Source organism: Gekko japonicus, unplaced genomic scaffold (genome assembly GCF_001447785.1).
Source record: "Gekko japonicus isolate JY-2015 unplaced genomic scaffold, Gekko_japonicus_V1.1 scaffold281, whole genome shotgun sequence".
Classification (NCBI taxonomy): Eukaryota; Metazoa; Chordata; class Lepidosauria; order Squamata; family Gekkonidae; genus Gekko; species Gekko japonicus.
In genome coordinates, this window is record NW_015174281.1 from 277895 (window position 1) to 298918 (window position 21024).

Sequence of the window (21024 nt, forward strand, 5' to 3'; positions counted from 1 at the left end):
CATGAAGGATTCTCCCTCATTTTTTCTATGAGGTCGGTTAAGTTAACAGAGTGCACTAAGGTTACTCAAAGACATTTCCTCTTTAACTCAAACCTCTACCCTTGTGACCCGAACCTGGCTCCAAATTGAGCTTGCTGCCTGCTCAAGAATACCAATATCTTGTGAGTGGAAAAATCCAGTGTCTGGCACCAACAATGTGCCCTTGCCTCTTTGCTGCTGTTCCCATCGGATTATTGGCTGTCCAAATTACTCTGGGATTTAGACCTCAGCCTGGAACCTGCCCTGATCAGTAGCTATCAGTTCCTACTTTTGCCTCTTGTGAGACCTCTTTGCACTTCTTGAGTGGAGTACATGGCTTTGGACATTCTGGAGTCAGTATTTTACTGCATGCTTGATGCGCTTTGTGACTCCTTCAGTTTGCCTCAAGGTAAAGTACTAAGCAAAACCAAAGTATTGTCCAGGATAGGACTAAAAGAAAAAGAAAAGATGTTTTTATTAGGAATGAACTGAACACATTATGTAATACTATTACAGCAATCAGAATATTTTACATACATATCAGTATTCAAAATGAAACTCAGAAGTAGGAACACTTCTACATTACAAATGATTTTATGGAAGTAAACAAGAGCATGCATCATTTTGTGCTTGTAACTGGTTTCCTCAGTAACCACTCCACCCTCCTCTGAAGCCACCTCCTCTATTGCCCCCACTTTGGAATCCTCCACCTCCACCTGCGCCTCGAAAACCCCCAACAGGTCGCCTAAAACCGCCGCCGCCAACACCACCACCACCTCCTCCTCTATAGCCACCTCCGCCCCTTGAATATCCTCCTCCTCCACCACCGAAAGAGTTATAGCCACCCCTGTAGCCACCGCCTCCTCTTCCTCGGTAGCCTCCTCCATTGTCATATCGAGCCATTTTGGGTGGGCGAGGTCCATCACCATATCTAGGGACAAAATTAAAGCCATTATTCATGCCTATACAAACTTCTGTACAATGTCTATACAACTACAGCTCTTGCGTTAAGAAATCATTATTTCCCACTGGTGACTTTAAGAGTACAGAAGGAACTTTTAACGTTTTAACAACACGGTGCTCTGAGGACGATTTTTCTTTCTTTACACCACTTGTCAACTGCAGACACCTGTACCCTTTCACCCTTTAACTATGGAAGTTAAAAAAAAAAACTTCACGTTTTAAAGCCTTTAACAGATTTAAGGCTGCCCACTCTGTACCCTTTTTTGTACCTTCTCAAGCTCTCTATCATACCTTGGCCTGTCTGGAGCTACCACAATGTTCTGAACTTCCCTTCTTGTCTCCAGCATGTGTTTACCTTTTCCCCAATGCAACACACAGGGGAAAAACTTTTCAGGTTTTGTGGGTTTTTTTTGTCTTTTTCATGTGTGTGTGTGTGTGTGTGTGCGCGCACCTGGAAGTCATGACGACCTCTGGTGACTGACTCCTACTGGGGGCTTGGAGGATATTCAGAGAGGTGGCTGAGCAAAGCCTGCTCCCCACCTCCTGCCTCTGGTATTCCAAGGAGGTCTCCCATCCAAGTACTTGCCAGAGGCGACCCTGCTTAGCTTCTGAGATCTGACGAGATCAGCCTTGCCTGGGCTATCCAGGTCAGGGCAGGGAAAATATTTTCAAACAGCCTTTCCTAAGAAATTACAAGCAATTAGGAAACCATCAGTGTACATGTCTTTCACCATATACATTCCTTTGCACTTCTGGAATCTTATCTACCATTTTATTGCCTGAACTGTCACGTAAGGCCCTTGTGGAGGTCTGCACTGTTTGCGTTATTTTACCACCCTGAACATTTTTACATCAATTCATAAAGCCTTCAGATTTGTTAAATACAAATATCTAGCATAGTTCTCTATGGACCTCACAGTTTACCTCCCTCCACTGAGAAGACAGGGCATTTTGTCTAACTTTGCTTCCTGTCTTAACCAAATGATACGCAGTAGTAAGGTACAACAGTATAATTAGTACCAACATTTCACATGTTTCTACTATATGAATAAATCATACAATCATTTTCAACTACCAATTCTTAACAGGTAAGTCCATATATCTGCTTCTCTCCACTTCACTGGTTAAAGGAAACTTCCAATTGCAATTCTACGGATTTCTCTCCGTTTCTACAAACTCTTTATCAAGAATCACTCCTACCTTAGTTGGCAACCTGCGAGTTATGCCAAATGCTTTGTTTAAACTGTCTCTAGTCATATCGCTGCTTAAAAGCCAGCAATAATTCTAATCAGCAGTTCTGCGGAATGCACATCTCCAAATTGTAATTTATGTAATTTATGGCTTATCTTTCCCGTTGGGATACAGCGTTCTCAACCAAACGATAAGCAAGACCCATCTGCTTTCTGATCTCTAGCCAATGAAACTGCAGCAAGGGATACACATTTCTGGGCACAGTAGGCTGGCGCTTACCTTGTGCTGCCTGAGGTAAGGTTGATGCCAGCAGCGGTGGGTCTGGAGATCTGCCGTATGACAGACAACATTTGCTCGTTCAGCTGGTCCAACTGGCTGATGATTTCTGGGTTCTTGGTTACTTCTACCACAAGGGCTTCCATTGCCGCTCGCAAGGCAGCAATACAGGCGCCAGCGTTGTGCGGCATACACAACTTGATCCTAAGCGGAGAAGGAAGTTTCAAATGAACATATCCACCATTAACGTACCACTCAGCTGGGGCAGAAGGCATTCCACAAAGCAACCAAGACTTCTAGTCGCTAGTAGCTACAGGTCAACACAAACTATACTTTTATTTCCATTTTATTATGAGAACTCTTGGTTCCTGTCTGTTGTACCACCCTGACTTTTTTCAGACTGGGCGAATAGAACGATTTAACTCTATACACTTATTCACTGTCCTCAAAAGCTACAGTAACGCTGCAAGGATTCTGAGAGATCCCCAGCTATTTTAGCAGGAAAAGAGGAAGAAGACACCTCAAGAAGTTTTCCATACTGCCATCGATCCAGAGGAGTTAACCGTGTTAGTCTGTTGCTGCAAAATAGTAAAAGGCCCAGTAGCACCTTTAAGACTAACAAGCTTTATTGTAGCATAAGCTTTCAAGAAACACAGCTCTCTTCATCAGATGCATCTGATGAAGAGAGCTGTGTTTCTCGAAAGCTTATACTATGATTCAGTTTGTTAGTCTTAAAGGTGCTACTGGGCTTTTTACCGTAATGCCATCAACACACTTTTTAAAACTGCTGCATTCTTCTCTCTTACTGCCATATCTTATGCAGCAACACTGCCATCAATATTGGTCATGCAGTCAGTTATTAGCTCTAAGATACAAAGGAACTGCAGCAAACTCTAAAACAGAAGCCGCCCAGTACTACTTAAAATACAAATTTCTGCTTTTAATAACTTGCACTGGATGAATGACATCGTCATATTTTTCTACCAAATTTTATGTAACCCACCCTGAGCCTGCTATACGGGGAGGGCAGGATATAAATTGAATAAAATAAATAGTGAGGTCAGAAAGGTTTCCTAGGTAAGGATTATAACAATCATGATTGGGGGGGGGGGGAGTGCAAAATTTCCACAATTGCTGCACAGTGGCTCTTGTTCATATTGGGTCCTCTAGGATTCATCCAATACGAGACTTTGATTTAATGGAAGGAAGTTGTGAAACACTCCCCCCCACAAAACATTCTGACAAAATTCCTCTGTTTTTCCACATCTTGACTTATACAGCCAAGAAGCCAGCTGCTGTACCTCCCAAGCACCCACTCATGCATTTCACTTCCACTCTCCGCCAAAAGTCCATACCAGTCATCCAGTATAATAAGACTGCCATCAGACACCACTTTCTTTGAGCCAAACAGAAGCAGCTGCAAAGGGCTCACTAAGGTCATGGCTTTGGCAGAAATGGCTCGTGTCCGGATCTGCAAATGGAACAAATATACATCACCCAAGCACGGGATCTGGTGCATAGCATGAAAACATGACATGCAGCATTCACATTTCAAAGAACAAATTTCTAAATGCTGTGGTCATAGCAGAGACTAAAACCTTCCCAGCACCGAAATAGTGGAACCCATTTCTGTCCTATCACTAACTAGCCTCCCACCCCCCACCCCCCCAACTTTGACTCTACCATCCTAAAATGCATCTGATTTTATCATTCTGGGAGAGAAAACCCACATACTGGACTCCAAGTTATTTGAGCAGCATATAAAAACGTACAAGATAGGTCTCAAAGTACAGATAAGAGTATATACTGCTTTGTGTTTGCTGTCCTTGGAAACCAACTACGTGTTCCTTTCAGTGGGCATTAAAAACATGGTATTTGGCATACTAGAGCTGCAGAAATGCTATACAACTCAGCTTAAAGATGTGAAGGGCCAGAAAAAAACTACTTTCCCCCTTTTTTTGGAATGAGTGAAATGAAAGACATGGTTTTACTCAAAATTGGTATTATAAAAATTTGTGTGAAAAACAATGGACTCATGAAGTTGCCTTATTGGTACATCAAAGTCTGTACCGTCAACTCCGACTGGCAGCAGCTCTCAAGTATTTCAGGTGAGGTCTTTCCCGTCCCGTACAACCTTATCTTTTTAACTGGACACACCAGGGATTGAACCTGGGACCTTCTGCATGCCAAGCAGACGCTCTACCAGTAAGCCAGGGCTCCTGCCCCTAATTTACAGCATTAAATAATGATAAACTCAATGTATACTGTAGTGCAAATTTTTGTTGTTGCTGAAATGAAATTTGGCAACAATGTGCTATAATGTTTAATAATATATTACTAAAGAGTCCAATTTTCAATGTTATAATGTTTAACAATATACAAATTTGCTCAGAGACCTATGTTGACAATGTTTCTGTCCAAATAATGCACTTTCTTTTGTTTACTACAGAGTATGATTTCTACCTTCAACTGCTATTTTTTCCTGCCTCTCAGATGGCGCAAATCAAGATATATGTGCTTTGGTAGCACAGGGTACAGCAGTTTGCAACACTTCGTCAGGTTTGGGGTATACCTGCAATTTTTCTTGCAGAAAACAATTTTAATTCCACATATTTGCCAAACACTACAATTTTATATGCTAACTTATAAATGATGCATTCTCTTTTGTTAAATCAGTATAAGCAATCTATGTTTGATAGGAAATCATTGCATAAATTTTGGGTTTTCCCTGTGGCTTCAAAATTTCTGTAAATTTTAGATTTTAAGGTGATGGGATACAACTAAATTGACCGACAACTGACCTCAGCCTACTAAGGTTGAGAAGTCATTTCCCAATAATAAAGAATGCTGTTTTTAATAGTATCGCACCAGGGTACGGGTCATGCAATTCAGGTACCCTGCTGCACAGCACATGAGATCTTCTGACTATAAGGATACAGACACAGGACAGGTAAACTAGCACATTTCAACTAAAAGGTTTTCATTAGGAAAAAAAATACACCAAGTCGAAAGGTACATTCAAAAGAACAAGATGATTTGACATTTGTTTCAGGCCTGCCTACCTTTTCCCCAAAAACAAAGAAGGGAGAAGGGTACTTCATGTCTTGACTGCTGAATGGGCAGTTGACAGAGGATTTGTGGATTAGGGCGTTGCGCCCCTCAGTGGTTAGAATCTTCCTCTTCTCCTTGTGGAAGCAGACATTGGGGTACAAGCCAAAGGCCAGCAGAGAGATAACGACATCCAGATTGTTGTCTGGTCCAGTGTTGTTAAATATCTGTGTCATCAAACAGTCTGGGAAGAGAACAGAAAACTTGGCTTTTCTCTGCTTCGTGCACAGAGCAACTAAAAAGTCTAGCTAGTCCTCACAGGCCCGTCTTTTCGGTTTGCCACTCTGTTTCCAAAGAGCCGTGAACTTGGCATCCTTTGAATGTAAGAGACCAGACTGCAGTGAACAGGCTAAATGTCAACTTTATTCTTTAGCTCAAACTCTTTGAAATGAACAGACCTACTACCTGTCAGCAAGCTGCCATGGTGTTCTGTGTGACTTCTGGTTGTACATATGTGATCCCTGTCCCTGCCAGCTGACCTATGTGTTTGCCTGCTGTAATGCCAAAGTAAAACCAACTGGAGGATGTGAGGGGGAGAGTATGCTTCGCTGCTAGCTTGTTATTTCTCAAGCCTGAGAACTGCACCTGTGTTGTGTCTACTGTTTGCCTGGTTCCCAAGATCTGAGCAAGCAACCGTTTTCTCCTGCCCGCCGGCGGGAACGTTATCCATTGGTTCTGTATCTAACTTGAATCCCTTTATCATGTCTGCCCTAACTGCTGGTCCCCAGTTCTAACAAAGAACGTGTTTGAGTATCTTTCCAATGCTTTGAAATAAACTTTGCTTTCTTTGAAACGTGGATTTATTCTCGATGCTTGGGGATCCAACACTACCTTCCCTTTCCCCAAACAAGGAGATGGAAGCTAGGGCAGCTGGGAACACCCCCTGGCAGCAGAGGACGGAGCCGGTCTCTGTGGGTGCAGACAGCTCTTCACGTATCTTTAAAACCCATTCTGTGTTTATGGTATTTTGTCCAAAAATGGGATTAAGATGATTGCAGAAATAATCTCCAACAGCAAATGGTGGAAGCAACCAAGGAAGAATTTGTACAATTTCTGGAGGGAAGACAAGAAGCTCTGGCCAAGTTTTAAATTTTTGTGTGCTTTCCACATACTTTTGCTTCCTCCTGTCATCAGCCACTTCCACACAAGAGGCAACAGCAGGAGGCGGCTCCCTGCATCAAAATAGCCACAGCCTCCCGAATTTTGTATCTTTTTTTAAAAAATAAGTTTCTGAGTAAGGAGACAACTATGGCAAGAAATTCTTCTTGAACCTTCAACATCATCCATTCATTTACTGGACCGCCTTCCAAATATTTCCCCAAAAAAGCAACACCCAAATTACCCGTGTTCCCCCCGGCACCTTACCTTCCGGGAAGCCAGAATTGACGAGGATATCTTTCAGCTGCACTTTGGCTTCCCAGGTCATGCGGAGTGTGGCCATGTTGAGCCTCTTGTGCTCACAGAACCGGATCTCGGCATCTTCCCCACCCATTCTGCAAACGGGGAAAACAGAACGGGAAACAGGGCTGACTTGCAACCAACTGATGGAACCGTTCCATAAGAGGGCCAAGTGGAATGCCAACTGTCCACGGGCAAAATTACCTTGCATCATCCCAGGCCTGGAAGACTGAAAGCAGGGCCACGTGATCAGAAAAACGGTTTCCAGCAAAATTCCTGTGGACATAACCGAGCCTCTTCCCTTCACTGATGAAAGGCTCTGGGAAGCAGGTGGCGGCAGAGATGGTGCACACAGCGTCTCCCACACTGAAACAGAGACCACAAAATCCATTTTCTCCTGCTCTTTGAACCAGGTTCCAGAGCCTGATTTCAATAAATCTTGATACTTTATCTACAAGCCAAATCCTCAAAAATATACAGCAGACTGCATTAGTGTGGATGTTAGAGATCGGAAGCAGAGACAGGAGGCATTGTACCACTATAAAGGTAGAGGTAAAGGTTTCCTTGCTCGAAAGCCAGTCGAGTCCGACTCTAGGGTTGCGGTGCTCATCTCCGTTTCCAAGCCGAAGAGCCAGCGCTGTCCGAAGACCTCTCCGTGGTCATGTGGCCGGCATGACTAAACACCAAGGCGCACGGAACGCTGTTCCCTTCCCACTGAAGTGGTACCTATTTATCTACTTGCAATTTCTTGCTTTCGAACTGCTAGGTTGGCAGGAGCTGGAACTAGAGACGGGCGCTCACTCCGTCATGCGGCACCCGGGTCTCGAACTGCTGAACTACTGACCTTCCACAGCCTGCAGTTCAGCGTCTTAACCACTTGAGCCACCGCAGCTCCACTATACCACACAGTACCACTATAGGCCTTCATTATTCTCATAAATACACAGGAATGAATACATTCCTAACTCTTTAATATTATCTACATGCATCTCTCCTTCTTTGAGTAAATATATGGTCTCCTCTTTAAAGAAAAAAAATGCTAATCTCTATCATAAACTGCCACATCCATCAGGACTCCATTTACTCACATATTTTTCTAACCTTGCAAACAGCACTTACTAGAAAATGCATCCCATTATCATCATCTTCCCAAGGCGAGGTTCAATCGGGAGCCTGGCCAAAATTCGCCCGAGCGGGGTCAACTCATCGTTTGAGTCCAAAGCATCCAGCTCTGAAACAAAAGCCGCGATGGTAGTAGCAAAATGTGTTCACGTTTCATGTGGTTTTTAAACTTGTCCTCACAACCAGTTGAAGCATTTAAAATCATACCGATGGCAACAGCAGGGAAAGACTGTCACCCTCTTGTCCAGCTTGTAAACTTCCCGAAGGCAATCTGGACTGGCCACCGTTCAAACCACAATGCTGGGCTATCACGGACACTGGGTTGGATCCAGCAAGGCAGTCAAGGAACAAGGACAGAAAATCGCCTGCCCAAGGACGCCGTGCCAACCCAGAGGCCAAGCTGGAAGCACAAACCCACAGATGGCTCAAATCTAACTTCTGAGGATTTTTCCTCAAAGTTTTCTGCAGGTGCTAGTCTTAAAGTCTGGCTTTAAGCATAGAAAGGTGACAGGGCAAAAATGTTGCTACTGCTTTTGCACAGAGTTGCAAAATGGTAAACAAGATGAAAATCACATTATTGGTTTTTATCCCAGCTTTCCTAAAGGAGCTTTGAAAGGACTCTGATCAGACCGTGAGTATACAGGGAGGGTCCCTACAAATATGAGCACCAGCAAGTGATCAGACTTGAGTACTGGGCAGAGGCAGAATCCTAAATTGCAAATTTGGCTGTCTGGAGTGATTAAGATGTTCCTCTAGGAGACCAGGCAGGAAACCTTAAAAGAAATCTCCTCTGCCCCCTTTAGAAGAAGAAGAGATTGGATTTATACCCCACCCTTCACCTGGAGTCTCAGAGCAGCTTACGAACTCCTTTCCCTCCCCCTCCCCACAACAGACACCCTGTGAGGTAGGTGGGGCTGAGAGAGCTCTTTCCAGAACTGTCCTTGAGAGAACAGCTCTGACAGAACTATTGCTTGCCCAAGGTCATCCAGCAGGTGCAAGTGAAGGCGTGGGGGAACAAACCTGGTTCTCTCAGATGAGAGCCCGTGCACTTAACCACTACACCAAACTGACTACCAGATATGTGGGCCACAAATTACCAGAACAGACACCAATGGGCAGGTGAACCGGGGAAGAAAAGTCCTGTACACTGAAAATGGCAGACATATTTGCAAGGCTGAACTATGCCATTCAGAATTAACACAGGCGAACGACCAAGGTGACAGAGGACAACATCTATGCTTGAGGGCAGGTCAGGGCCAGCCAAGTACCTCTCAGCGTATGCTCTGCTTCAATCACTGCATCCAACGGGGGTGGCTCTATAGCTTTGGCCAGGAACTGCCCAATTCCTCCCAGCCGTAGCAGCTTGATGCTCAAAGCGATTTCATGCAGCGGCGTTCGGAACATCTCCGGGGTCATGTGAGTCTCAAGCCTAGACATTGGGGTGGGGGGGAGATTTTTTTTTTTTTAATTTGTAATTTTTATTGTAAGTTGCGTAAACATTAAAGTGACACATCAATGCAAAACATTTTGCATTTTACGGTGCAATATAGTACAACTATAATAAAGCGTAATGAAATTCAGCAGTTGAACAAAACTACCTATGAACAATCAATCGACAGTGTATTTCCATGTGGAGAGGAGTCCCAGATTTCTTCTTTAGTGCTACTTATAATACATTAAAGCATAAAAATGGTAACTCATATCGTTAAGGTAGAGAGAAATGGGGGAGATTTTTAAAAGTTGCATTTTGTAGGGCCTGATTCCTACTATCTGTTGCACTGATGCCAGCATCTTCTTTTGGTGCAGAGAACTTTCTGCCAATGCAGCAAATCCTTCTACTAACATGAGTGGAACAGACCGGCAGGCTCCAACCCAATGTTTATCTTCACCGGTGATGACAGCAGCTTATATGCTCTACTCCTGCCAACACTGGAGCAATCTTAAAAGTGGTCTGCTCAAGAGTAGGTGCCATTTTATTGAATGGGGCTTACTCCCAAGGAAGTGTTCTTAGGACTGCAACCCAAGTTGCTGTGTGTGTAGCCCAACGAGTGCTCTCTGCTGCACTTAATTTCATTAATGTAACAAATCTCAGGCTCCCCAAAAGTCAACTTATCCTTAGAATCAAAACGTGAACTGAAGTATGGTGAGTCAGCACTTATGAAAAAGAAGAAGAGATTGGATTTATACCCCGCCCTTCACTCGGAGTCTCAGAGCGGCTTACAAACTCCCTTCCCTTCCCCTCCCCACAACAGACACCCTGTGAGGTAGGTGGGGCTGAGAGAGCTCTTTCAAGGACTGCTCATGAGACAACAGCTGTGACAGAACTATGGCTTTCCCAAGGTCATCCAGCAGCTGCATGTGGAGGAGTGGGGAACCAACCCCGGTTCTCCCAGGTTAGAGACCGCGCACTTAACTACTACACCAAACTGGTTCTCAGATGAGATGTCTATTTCACTCTCTGTCATGCACATCAGTCCTCTTAATGAAGGCAGAAACGGCCCAACCATTAATTCTATGTTGAAGTTACAAGAAGTTCATGCCGTTGCATTCGGGCTTCACCTAATAAACGCCAGTGCTGGCCGTTAATGCAGGCTGCAGTTTTTCTCAATGGAAGCCCTCGGCAACATGAATACCCCCCTACTCATCTGATTTTTCAGTTAAACTATTCAGTTATTTCCAAAGTAGAGTACAACCCTACCTTTCAAAGCGAGCTCTGCTGCAAAGATGGAAACAGAACCCGGGACGGACGCGACCGGCTCGCCCTTTCCGCTGCTCCAGGTTCGTTTTTGATGCCCACACAGTCGCGTAGTTGGTCATGTTGTTGTGAGCAGTGAACAGCTTCACCTTTTGTCTGCCAAATGAAAATTGCAGGTCAAACATTCCCGTGTCCTCAGATTCTGAAAAGTATCCTAATAAGAAGAGGTCATGGGCCCCAAGTCTTTACAACCTCTGAGTTTCAAGACGCGGTGTTAGAAGAAACCCCAGAGAACTCGTACACTAAAGCATGGCGGGAAGAACTCACTCTTTGACTTGCAGCCCTGACACTTGTGTGTGCAGTAACACCAAAATGATACCTCTATTCAATAATCAAAATTTAAGACAGTGGGTTTGTTCTCTATAGCTCAGGCAACCATTCCCCATTAAAGTCAGAGAAGATGAGCAGACCACTGGACACTGCAACATGCACCCTCTCCTATCCAGGGGTCATTTCGTAGAAAAAGAGCTAGTGGAACTCATTAGCATAACTCATTAGCATATGCCACACCCCCTGACATCAGGGGCCCGGCGGTGGACCTGCAAGGCCAGCGGGAGTGCGAGGAAGCCCCACCAAGGCCCTCCCTGGCCCCAAGCAGGCAGGGGTGGGGAGAGGCGGGGAGGAAGCAACTTACCCTCCCTCTTCTCCTGCCTCCTCCTAGCTGAATGAGGGCTGGAAGCGGGGCGGCCGGAAGCAGGGGGCGGGGCTTCGTCATGTGCCCCGCCCCCTGCACCTCACCCGGGGGAACTGCGTTCCCCTGCGTTCCCCCCCGAAATGACCTCTGCTCCTATCACCCAGGGAAGTTGGGAAGTTTGCCAAGGTAGAGCAGACCAACTGGCTAATAAGTGTATTTTAGCCCGGTATTTCATAATTACAAAAAGAAGAAAAAGAACTCTGCAGGCTTAATCCTAGGCCTTCTGGCTTGCTGGACATTAACACAGTATCACCACAAAAACCCTTTTGTAGACAAATTAAACAAAAAGCATCAAAAACTCACTTGCAGGAGTCGATAACATAGACCACATCATTGATGGTAATGCTGGTCTCTGCAATATTGGTGGATAAGATTACCTGTGAAGACAAACAGGCATGTCAGTTTTATTCCAGCAAATTTACCCATGCAAGTATTTCCGGCTTATCCATACTATTTCATATCGTCCTTGCCAGATTATTATATAGAGAGGTTCACCTTGGTGATACCATTAGGAACTGGGTCAAACACTCTGCGCTGCTCCTCTCGAGGAATTTGGGAATGCAGAGGAAGAATTCTGTACCGCTGGAGTCCTGTGATAAGAATAAACAGAGGTGAACACTTAAGGCGCCTGTGCATCCCCCCTCACGCTTTAAATGCTGCCATTCACGCTTTCCTTGCGTGCAGGGAAATCTTTATCACTTTTATGAACACTCCAAGAATGGGTCAGGACAGACAATGCTTTGTACCAAAGTGTGGGTTCATTTCCAAATATTTCTGCATGGTGTATATCAAATTCCAGCCGGGCAAGAAGACGAGGACTGCTCCCGGAGCATTCAAGGTCTCGATGTATTTCAAGAGAGCCTCGATGAGCTCAAAAGGGGTTTCCTTCTCATTCAGCTGGGCCATGCAACGTTTTGTTTCTGGGCCATAATCACCACTACAGATAAGGTTGCAGTTGGCCTGTAAAAAAGAAGAGACAGGCATCACCAGATTAAAATGCCTCTCCCTGAAGATGTTTCTGCAGCATGCTCTCAAGAGGTCAGATATGCAGAAAGAGGCATGAATACCCTGAACAGAAAGGACAGCACTGGTAGGCTCCGTTCTCAGAGAACACTATTCTGGCCCTGCTTCCAGGAATACGATTTATGTGATCTGGTGCCAAAATGATAACCTTACAGTATCTAGCCACTTCGCTCATCCCCCTGTAAGCATCCTTAAGTACCCTACAAGAACTCATACATCAAGGGCTGACTTATCATCCAGTGGAATAAGGAATCCAGAGAACTAGTGAACTAATGAAAATATTACCATGCGTCACCAACACTGGCGATACAAGAAGGTTCATGGTAGTGAGGGTGGTCTGCAGCCTTTAATGTATTTTTAAACCTGATGGAAGCTATCTTGGCAACATTCCACTAATGAGGCAGGGTATACATTTTTTTTAAACTGGTAAAGTTTCCGTTGCTGGTTGATTTTATTATTTTTGGGCTCTTCTGCTTTCTGCTATAGCTCACAGTTTTCCTGCTTCCTGTTATTTTGTTGCTATTGCAGCTGCCTTAGGAACCACCAGACTGAGTGCAAGACATAAATATTTTAGGTTAATATTCTTTTGCTGAAGGCTGCCTTACGAGCAGTTACGCTGAGAGGCAGGGCAAAAATAAACAGTGTTATTCTGGCTCTTGTGAGCACTGCTGAAATTAAAACACAGGAGGAGGAAGAATCCCTAATAACGTACATCATCATCTTCACCACCTTCATCATCCCTATCTTTCTTCTTCTTCTCCTTTGGTGGTGGAATGAATCTTGTCATCTGAATGCAATCTTCCAGGAAATACTCTGCGACACAAAAAATTTGGTTACTGAAGGAACTATCAGTAAACTGCTCCAAAGTGTCAACTAGAGGCTCCAGTTCAAGATATTTCACAGATTTTCTAAGCAGCAGCCCAACTTCTTCAGATTTGAAGATGGGAAGGAAAAGACGACAAAAGCAATACCCCTAAAGCTTATGTAGCTTCTGTGTCTCTCCCCCCCCACCCCCCGTACAATGCAAATATTTTTAATGTATCTTTCTGGGTCTGTTTTTGTCATTTGCAACGCAATCACGCTGCACAAATACAACTAAAAATAATTTCAGAGTGTGACAATGTGTTTGTTCACCAGGACACACCTGAAAACCAAACAACATTGTTCCCTTCCATTCTGCACAGAACAAACTGAGCTGTTTCTCCAAATACTTCACTGGGCCATCACTCACCTTGAACAGCGTAAGTTCTACCAAAGACCTCGATGATGGGGCAATTGAAGAAGTATTCACAGAACATGCTGGTGTCAATGGTGGCGGACATGAGGATGACCCGGATTTCAGGGTAGGTTTGAACTACATCTCGCAGAACTACCAACAGGAAGTCAGTCTGTACAGAGAAACAGGTCAGTTTTATTTTATTTTTTTTAAAAAAGGATGAGAACACTAGTGAATTTCACAGGCTAAGAAGCACCAGGGCTATTTTTGGGCAGGAACGCACAGGAACAGAGTTCCGGCTGGCTCCCAAGTTGGCCATGCCCAGCAGGAACTCATTAGCATAACAGGCCACACCCAACAGCAGAAACTCATTAGGATTGGCTACATTAGGGGTGTGTGGCCTAACATGCAAAGGAGTTCCTGCTACAAAAAAGCCCTGGGTTTTGACAACAAACAAGTTAAACAGAATAACAAGCAAAAGGTGGGTGTGGCTGGATAACCACACCTCTGGTAACATGGGGGTGTGGCCTAATGTGCTAATGAGCTGTGCTGTCAGGGGCGTGGCCTAATATGCTAATGAGTTCCTGCTGTTTGGTGTGGCCTATTATGCTAATGAGTTCCTGCTGGGCTTTTTCTACAAAAAGAGCCCTGAGAAGCACATTTAACAAACTGTGGACTGGAGGATACAGTACACGATGCTCTAGTTGCTGTACAACCAAGCGAGGCGCTGACCTGAATTAAGAATAAGCAACATGAATATAATGCACTAGAGAGTTCAAAGCATATCATATACATTCCAGTGTATTTACAATAACCCTGTAGGGCAGATTAGTATTATCCACATGCTGAAGATGATGAGGAGGGAGGTCAGGCCGCTGAGGCTGAAAATATGTGGCTTGCCTGAGGTCATTCAATTAGTTTCTGGCAGAAGTGATACTCAAATCAGCAACTCTGACTTCCGACTAAGGTGCACTGTGATCCAAGCCACCATTAGCAATGGAAATAACAGAGGCCTCGGGCACTCCCACGTTCTTTCTAGCAGATTAAAACAGAAAGACTTGGGAAGTGTCTTTCTGGGCGCTCCAAGATGATGGCTACCAATGGATACCTGTAGAGCTGTCTTCCATGAATGATTAACAAAAAGAAAACATGGAATTTAAATCCTGGCAGTTGTAAGACGACCTTCAGCAGTGGTTAGCAGAGGCAAATATTTGACATAACATAACCTGGTTTTGATGCTGCGAAGACCTAAAGGTTTGGATCCCATTTAAATTCCATGCACAGAAGCACAATTTGTGCATTTATTTATTTATTTATTATTTGTATTTATACCCCGCCCTCCCCGGAGGCTCAGGGCGGCTAACAACATATAATTAATAAAACAGTAAAACAGTAGAAAAAATACAAAATATTAAAATTACATTATAATGTATAACCTATCTAAAACAGATCTAGCTAAAACCAAGATGGCGGTCCTCTAAGCGTCCCAGTCTTGCCCATAATGCAAAAGAGAGTATTTAGGGCCTTGGCAGTCCATGCCCATATCCAGATGTCCTCCCGGGCGTCGATAGTATGCTGATACATTGGTGGTCTAGTGTTCTCCTGTTGCTCAAAGCAACCCCCAGATGCCTCCTGAACAGGGGACCCTCAGGAGCAAAATGAGGGAAGAACTGCAGGTCTATCACAGGAAGGAGGAAACCTCCCCCCCAATACACGCAAATCTTTTTGACCAGATTCAGCCTGATGTGCCCATATGGGCAGAGCACACTGAAGCATAATGTAATGATTTCAAGTTATATGTGTGTGTTTCTTTAAATGGTTGGTAAGTGTCCAAAGAACAAGGGGGTGAAAAAGGGAGAAGAGTAAGTGAGGTGATTGGTTGGTGACTGAAAGTGTGTGGGCGGAGCTAGGAAGTGTGTTTGTATGAAGAGAGAGAAGGCAGAGTGTTCAGTTTCAAGTCTGAAGTCAGAAGTCAACAGCTGTCAGTTATGGTCAATCTATACAGAGTCTGAGAAGTAGTCTTCTAACTAGAATCATACAGAAGTGCTGTGAAAGGCATTAAGATTCTAAAGGAGGAAGAAAAGTACTTCAGGGGGCATATTAGGCAAAATCTAATATAGTCAAGAGCAATGCTCCCTCTAAGCTGTGGAGTCTTGTGAGCAAAAATTCTACTTTGTGAGCTACTGGCATTAAAGTTGTGAGTGAGCAATTCAGCTACTGCCTAAATTAGTTTGCGCTGGAGCCCTCCCCTTCCTGAGCTGAAACAAAAATGTGTGAGCTGGAGGCTAAAAAACCGTGAGCAAGCTCACACCAACTCAGCTTAGAGGGAACACTGGTCAAGAGTATTTTAAGAGTGTGAGGGAAAAAGCTGACAAGAGACCCGAGTAAAAAGGGAAAGATTTTACTGAGCAACTTAACAGAACATCTTGTAAACAATATGCCTCTTTTACCAATAAAGTTTTATTTTGTTTATTGTTAACCCAGAGTCTTATCCTCAGAACCACATAGTCCAACGAAGAAGCCTTAGAGCTTGGGCACAGTACTGTGGGAAAAGTTAATTTATAGACTGGAATTAAATTCCTGGAGGCAGCGATAGACACTTTGAGTGAGAGAAAGAAACAACAAGAAATTTAAAACAACATCACACCTAACCACACAAAATGAGAGAGAGGGACTGTGACACATAATTAAAGCAGTTTTTCCCATCTCACAACAATAACAAAACGTACAAGGAAAATAAGATGGTGACCATTTCAAACCTTACTCACATTAATGTCTCTCTCATGGATCTCATCCACGATCACATGACTGATTCCACGGATCCCAGCTTCCAGCTTCCTCAGGAGGACGCCTTAAAAAAAGCAGATCTGCTATTAGGGAAGATGTAACCACGCAAGTGGTCATTTTACCAAGGCTCGCTGTGGAGGTGATGTGTGGCGCACGGCACTCAGACACTGTCTAAATCTCTTGCTGATTCCTCCCCACAATGGGAAAACGTGAGAGCAGCATTTTTTTTTAAAAAAATCCCATCTCCACAGCTCCTTCTCACCATTATCATGGATTCAGAACCCACCTCTCACCTCATTATAAAGAGCCCAGGGACTGAACACTGGAGGAAACGCTTTCAGGCTAGTGTTAAAGGCTTCCAGATAAAGGTCATCCAAGAAAATGAAAGCTCCCATTGCTCCCAGTACTTTTCACACTCTCCACAGCCAGGGTAACACCACTGTGGGGAGGCTGCTGCTTGCTGCTGTTTAGCTCCAGATTCTCTCCCGTCCTAGCCTAGAAGTTACAAAGCAGAGAGGAGGTACACACCGACAGTGCAGAACATCACACTGGCGTGGGGGCGGGGGAGCACCGATTCAAAGCGAACACTGTAGCCGCAGCTGTTCCCAGGTTCTTCTGCCCTCTCGTAGGCGACCCGTTCTGCCACAGAAACGGCACTGATCCTCCTGGGCTGTGGGAAGAACCGGGGTTCAAGTGAAATAAAACTGCGCCCACTCACCAAAAGCAGTCCCTTGCAACACGTCTACTGTACTGCTGGAACTGAGACAAGCCAACATCTCCCCTATCAAGGATTTTTTTTTGGGGGGGGGCAGGAATCTCCAAGTATCTTGATAGCCAGATGCCCGATGATTTCATCTGCAATTCTGCAAGTTCTTCCCCCCCCCCAACTCTGAGCCGAGGCAGTGGTTACAATTTTTATACATTTCAAAACCCCAAATGCTGCTCCAGAGATGGCATTTACCAACACAAGACCAGTGTTCCCTCTAAGCTGAGTTAGTGTGAGCTAGCTCACAGTTTTTTAGCCTCTGGCTCACACATTTTTGTCTCAGCTCAGGAAGGATGGCTCCGGAGCAAACTAATTTATGCAGTAGCCAAATGGCTCGCTCTCAGCTTGAATGCCAGTAGCTCACATAGTAGAATTTTTGCTCACAAGACTCCACAGCTTAGAGGGAACATTGCACAAGACCAGTGTTCCCTCTAAGCTGAGTTAGTGTGAGCTAGCTCACAGTTTTTTAGCCTCTAGCTCACACATTTTTGTCTTAGCTCAGGGAAGGTTGGCTCCAGAGCAAACTAATTTATGCATTGGCCAAATGGCTCGCTCACAGCTTGAATGCCAGGAGCTCACAAAGTAGAATTTTTGCTCACAAGACTCCGCAGCTTAGAGGGAACATTGCACAAGACCAGTGTTCCCTCTAAGCTGAGTTAGTGTGAGCTAGCTCACAGTTTTTTAGCCTCTGGCTCACACATTTTTGTCTCAGCTCAGGAAGGATGGCTCCGGAGCAAACTAATTTATGCAGTAGCCAAATGGCTCGCTCACAGCTTGAATGCCAGGAGCTCACAAAGTAGAATTTTTGCTCACAAGACTCCGCAGCTTAGAGGGAACATTGCACAAGACCAGTGTTCCCTCTAAGCTGAGTTAGTGTGAGCTAGCTCACAGTTTTTTAGCCTCTGGCTCACACATTTTTGTCTCAGCTCAGGAAGGAGGGCTCCGGAGCAAACTAATTTATGCAGTAGCCAAATGGCTCGCTCACAGCTTGAATGCCAGGAGCTCACAAAGTAGAATTTTTGCTCACAAGACTCCACAGCTTAGAGGGAACATTGCACAAGACTCCTGTTCATCGTGGAATTAAGGAAATGAACTGATTGTCCCGACTCCATGATAGCGAGGGCACATACAAGCAAATGCTTCGGCTCAAAAAAAAATACCGTATTTTTTGGACCATAAGACGCACTTTTTCTTCCAAAAAAAGTGAGGGGAAAAGTGTGTGCGTCTTATGGACCGAATACTGAGCCCCAGGGTTCAGAATATTTTTTCCCCTGTTTTCCTCCTCTAAAAACTAGGTGCGTCTTATAGTCTGGTGCGTCTTATATTCTGGTGCGTCTTATGGTCCGAAAAATACGGTATTTACGTAGTGGCCACGTTCGCGGCTGCATCAATGTGGGCTGCAGGTCTAGCGCTTCTCAAGGACGGCAGGACCTGGACCCAAAGTGCTTCCTCCCCAAGAGGACTGTTCCAAGTTCAAGGTGGCAGAAATGAATCAAAAGACCTTTCCAGAAGCTGAAACAACAGGCGCCGGACAACCAGCTCTGTGCAGCACAGCAGGCAGGAGCAGAATATCCTGCCCTCTTTGAACAGGCCTGCTTGCGGGGTGAGCAGGAGGAGTCCTCAGAATCAACCCCCTCTTAAGCAGAAAAATAAAACAGAGTCTGCCACTACCGAGACAAGCTTCCCCCCTGGAGACAGCACGAGGGGCCATCACTAGGCATAAACTCTCCCCATGTTGCTCAGCCATTAACCAGGTAATCATTGCACACATTCACAGGCAACTGGCCTATCCGTGTCACAGGCACAGTACGGGAGCCTATGATATAGAATGGAAGCATTCGGAATACTGTGGGGCTGGGGTTAATAACAGATCTTGTCATTGCTGAAGACCCTGTAAAAGCCACAGAGACACCCGGACGTATCCTCTTCACCTGAGTCACAACAATGCTGCACTCTGCAGCTCTTCCACTATAGATATGTTCGTCCAGGATGTACTGTGGAACTTGCGTGGTCTTGCCACAACCAGTAGCGCCACGGATGATGACGACAGAATTCTGGCGGACGGTTGCCAGGATCTCTTGCTCAAACTTCTTCACAGGCAGAGTGTCCCTCTCCTGAAGAATCTGGGACAGAAAGCAGTTCATCATGAATACCCTGCAATCAGGGCTATTTTGGGGCAGGAACGCACAGGAACGGAGTTCCAGCTGGCTCCTGAGTTGGCCACACCCAGCAGGAACGCATTAGCATAATAGGCCACACCCAACAGCAGAACCTCATTAGGATTGGCTACATTAGGGGTGTGTGGCCTAACATGCAAAGGAGTTCCTGCTACAAAAAAAGCCCTGGGTTTTGACAACAAACAAGGTAAACAGAATAAGAAGCAAAAGGTGGGTGTGGCTGGATGAGCACACTTCTGTAACACAGGGGTGTGGCCTCATATGCTAATGACCTGGGCTGTCAGGGGTGTGGCCTAATAAGATAATACGTTTCTGCTGTTGGGTGTGACCAATTATGCTAATGAGTTCCTGCTGGACTTTTTCTACAAAAAAAAGCCCTGCCTGCAATTATTAGCAGCCTGGTGGCGGCGGAAAGTGCCATCAAGTCACAGGCCAACTTAAGGCGACCCCCATAGAGGGTTTTCAAGGCAAGAGACTTTCCAGAGGCGGTTCTGCCCTTGCCTGCCTCTGTGTTGCGATCCTGGACTTCCTTGGATGTTCTCCCACTCAAATACTAACCAGGGCTGACTCTGCTTAGCTTCTGAGATGTGGCGAGATCAGGCTAGTCTGGGCTGTTCAGGTCAGGGACTGCCAACCTAGGCCCTGTCAATTGATTGAAACTGCCCCTGCTGCACGTGAGAGCCAGGCCTCGCTCACCCCGCCCCCATTCCTGAGAAAGGGGGAAACAGGGAGACCTAAGTGTGTTCTCTGATTTTCCTCCTCCCCTTGTAGACAACAATATTGAAACCTACAAGCTTCCCCGAAAGAGGCAGAAACTAGGAAGGGCTTCCTAAGTTTAGCTTCCCTTCTCCCCGTCAAATGTTTGGCCAAAGAACCTGCCTCCCGGCAGACTGAGAAGAGAGTATCTAGTGCACAGACCACCAACTAAGAGTGCGGTCACACACACAATAATCCACTTTCAGTGCACTTTCGAAGAGGAGGAGGAGATTGGATTTATACCCCGCCCTTCACTCCCCAAAGGTGTCTCAGAGCGGCTTACAAACTCCTTTCCCTTCCCCTCCCCACAACAGACACCCTGTGAGGTAGGTGGGGCTGAGAGAGCTCTGGCAGAAACTGCTCTTTTTCAAGAACAGCTCTTATCAGAACTACGGCTTGCCCAAGGTCATCCAGCCGGGTGCAATTGGAGGAGTGGGGAATCAAACCCGGTCCTCCCAGATTAGAGTCCGTGCACTTAACCACTACACCAAACTGGATTTTACTGTGCAAACTGGCAAGCTCCAGTTGGAAGGTGCATCGAAAGTGGATTATTTCGTGTGTGTGACCACAGTTTAGGACATGACAATGGAGTTGGGGGGGGGGCACAACAGAGGTTTGAGGGGAAAGGCGTCTCATGGAAGTTGGGCTTGCCTGGCAGAGGACTTGCATGGTCTGGCTGTCTCCAGGGCCAGTCAGAAGGGGAGCCAAAAGGGCCCGGGCCACAAATTCAAACCAAGCCTCAAATTTAGAGAGCAGTTAGTTATTTTTAGTATT

The 21024-nt window shown here is 45.3% G+C and overlaps 1 protein-coding gene across 3 annotated transcripts in view; it reads right to left on the reverse strand.

Moving 5' to 3' along the window:
* Nucleotides 1-625: 625 nt before the first annotated feature.
* The window catches only part of DHX9 (DEAH-box helicase 9), a 37988-nt gene continuing 17589 nt past the window's right edge, over nucleotides 626-21024 (reverse strand). For all 3 annotated transcript variants that reach the window (XM_015423850.1, XM_015423849.1, XM_015423851.1), the window contains 17 exons: nucleotides 19249-19440; nucleotides 17080-17221; nucleotides 16533-16615; nucleotides 13780-13936; nucleotides 13261-13361; nucleotides 12272-12485; nucleotides 12021-12115; nucleotides 11829-11902; nucleotides 10775-10927; nucleotides 9345-9505; nucleotides 8074-8185; nucleotides 7159-7320; nucleotides 6922-7049; nucleotides 5511-5740; nucleotides 3804-3919; nucleotides 2452-2652; nucleotides 626-949 (listed from right to left, as the gene is read on the reverse strand). In XM_015423850.1, coding sequence (XP_015279336.1) covers nucleotides 664-949; nucleotides 2452-2652; nucleotides 3804-3919; nucleotides 5511-5740; nucleotides 6922-7049; nucleotides 7159-7320; nucleotides 8074-8185; nucleotides 9345-9505; nucleotides 10775-10927; nucleotides 11829-11902; nucleotides 12021-12115; nucleotides 12272-12485; nucleotides 13261-13361; nucleotides 13780-13936; nucleotides 16533-16615; nucleotides 17080-17221; nucleotides 19249-19440 — 2607 coding nt within the window. In that variant the 3' untranslated portion in view covers nucleotides 626-663. The remainder of the gene's footprint in view (nucleotides 950-2451; nucleotides 2653-3803; nucleotides 3920-5510; nucleotides 5741-6921; nucleotides 7050-7158; nucleotides 7321-8073; nucleotides 8186-9344; nucleotides 9506-10774; nucleotides 10928-11828; nucleotides 11903-12020; nucleotides 12116-12271; nucleotides 12486-13260; nucleotides 13362-13779; nucleotides 13937-16532; nucleotides 16616-17079; nucleotides 17222-19248; nucleotides 19441-21024) is intronic.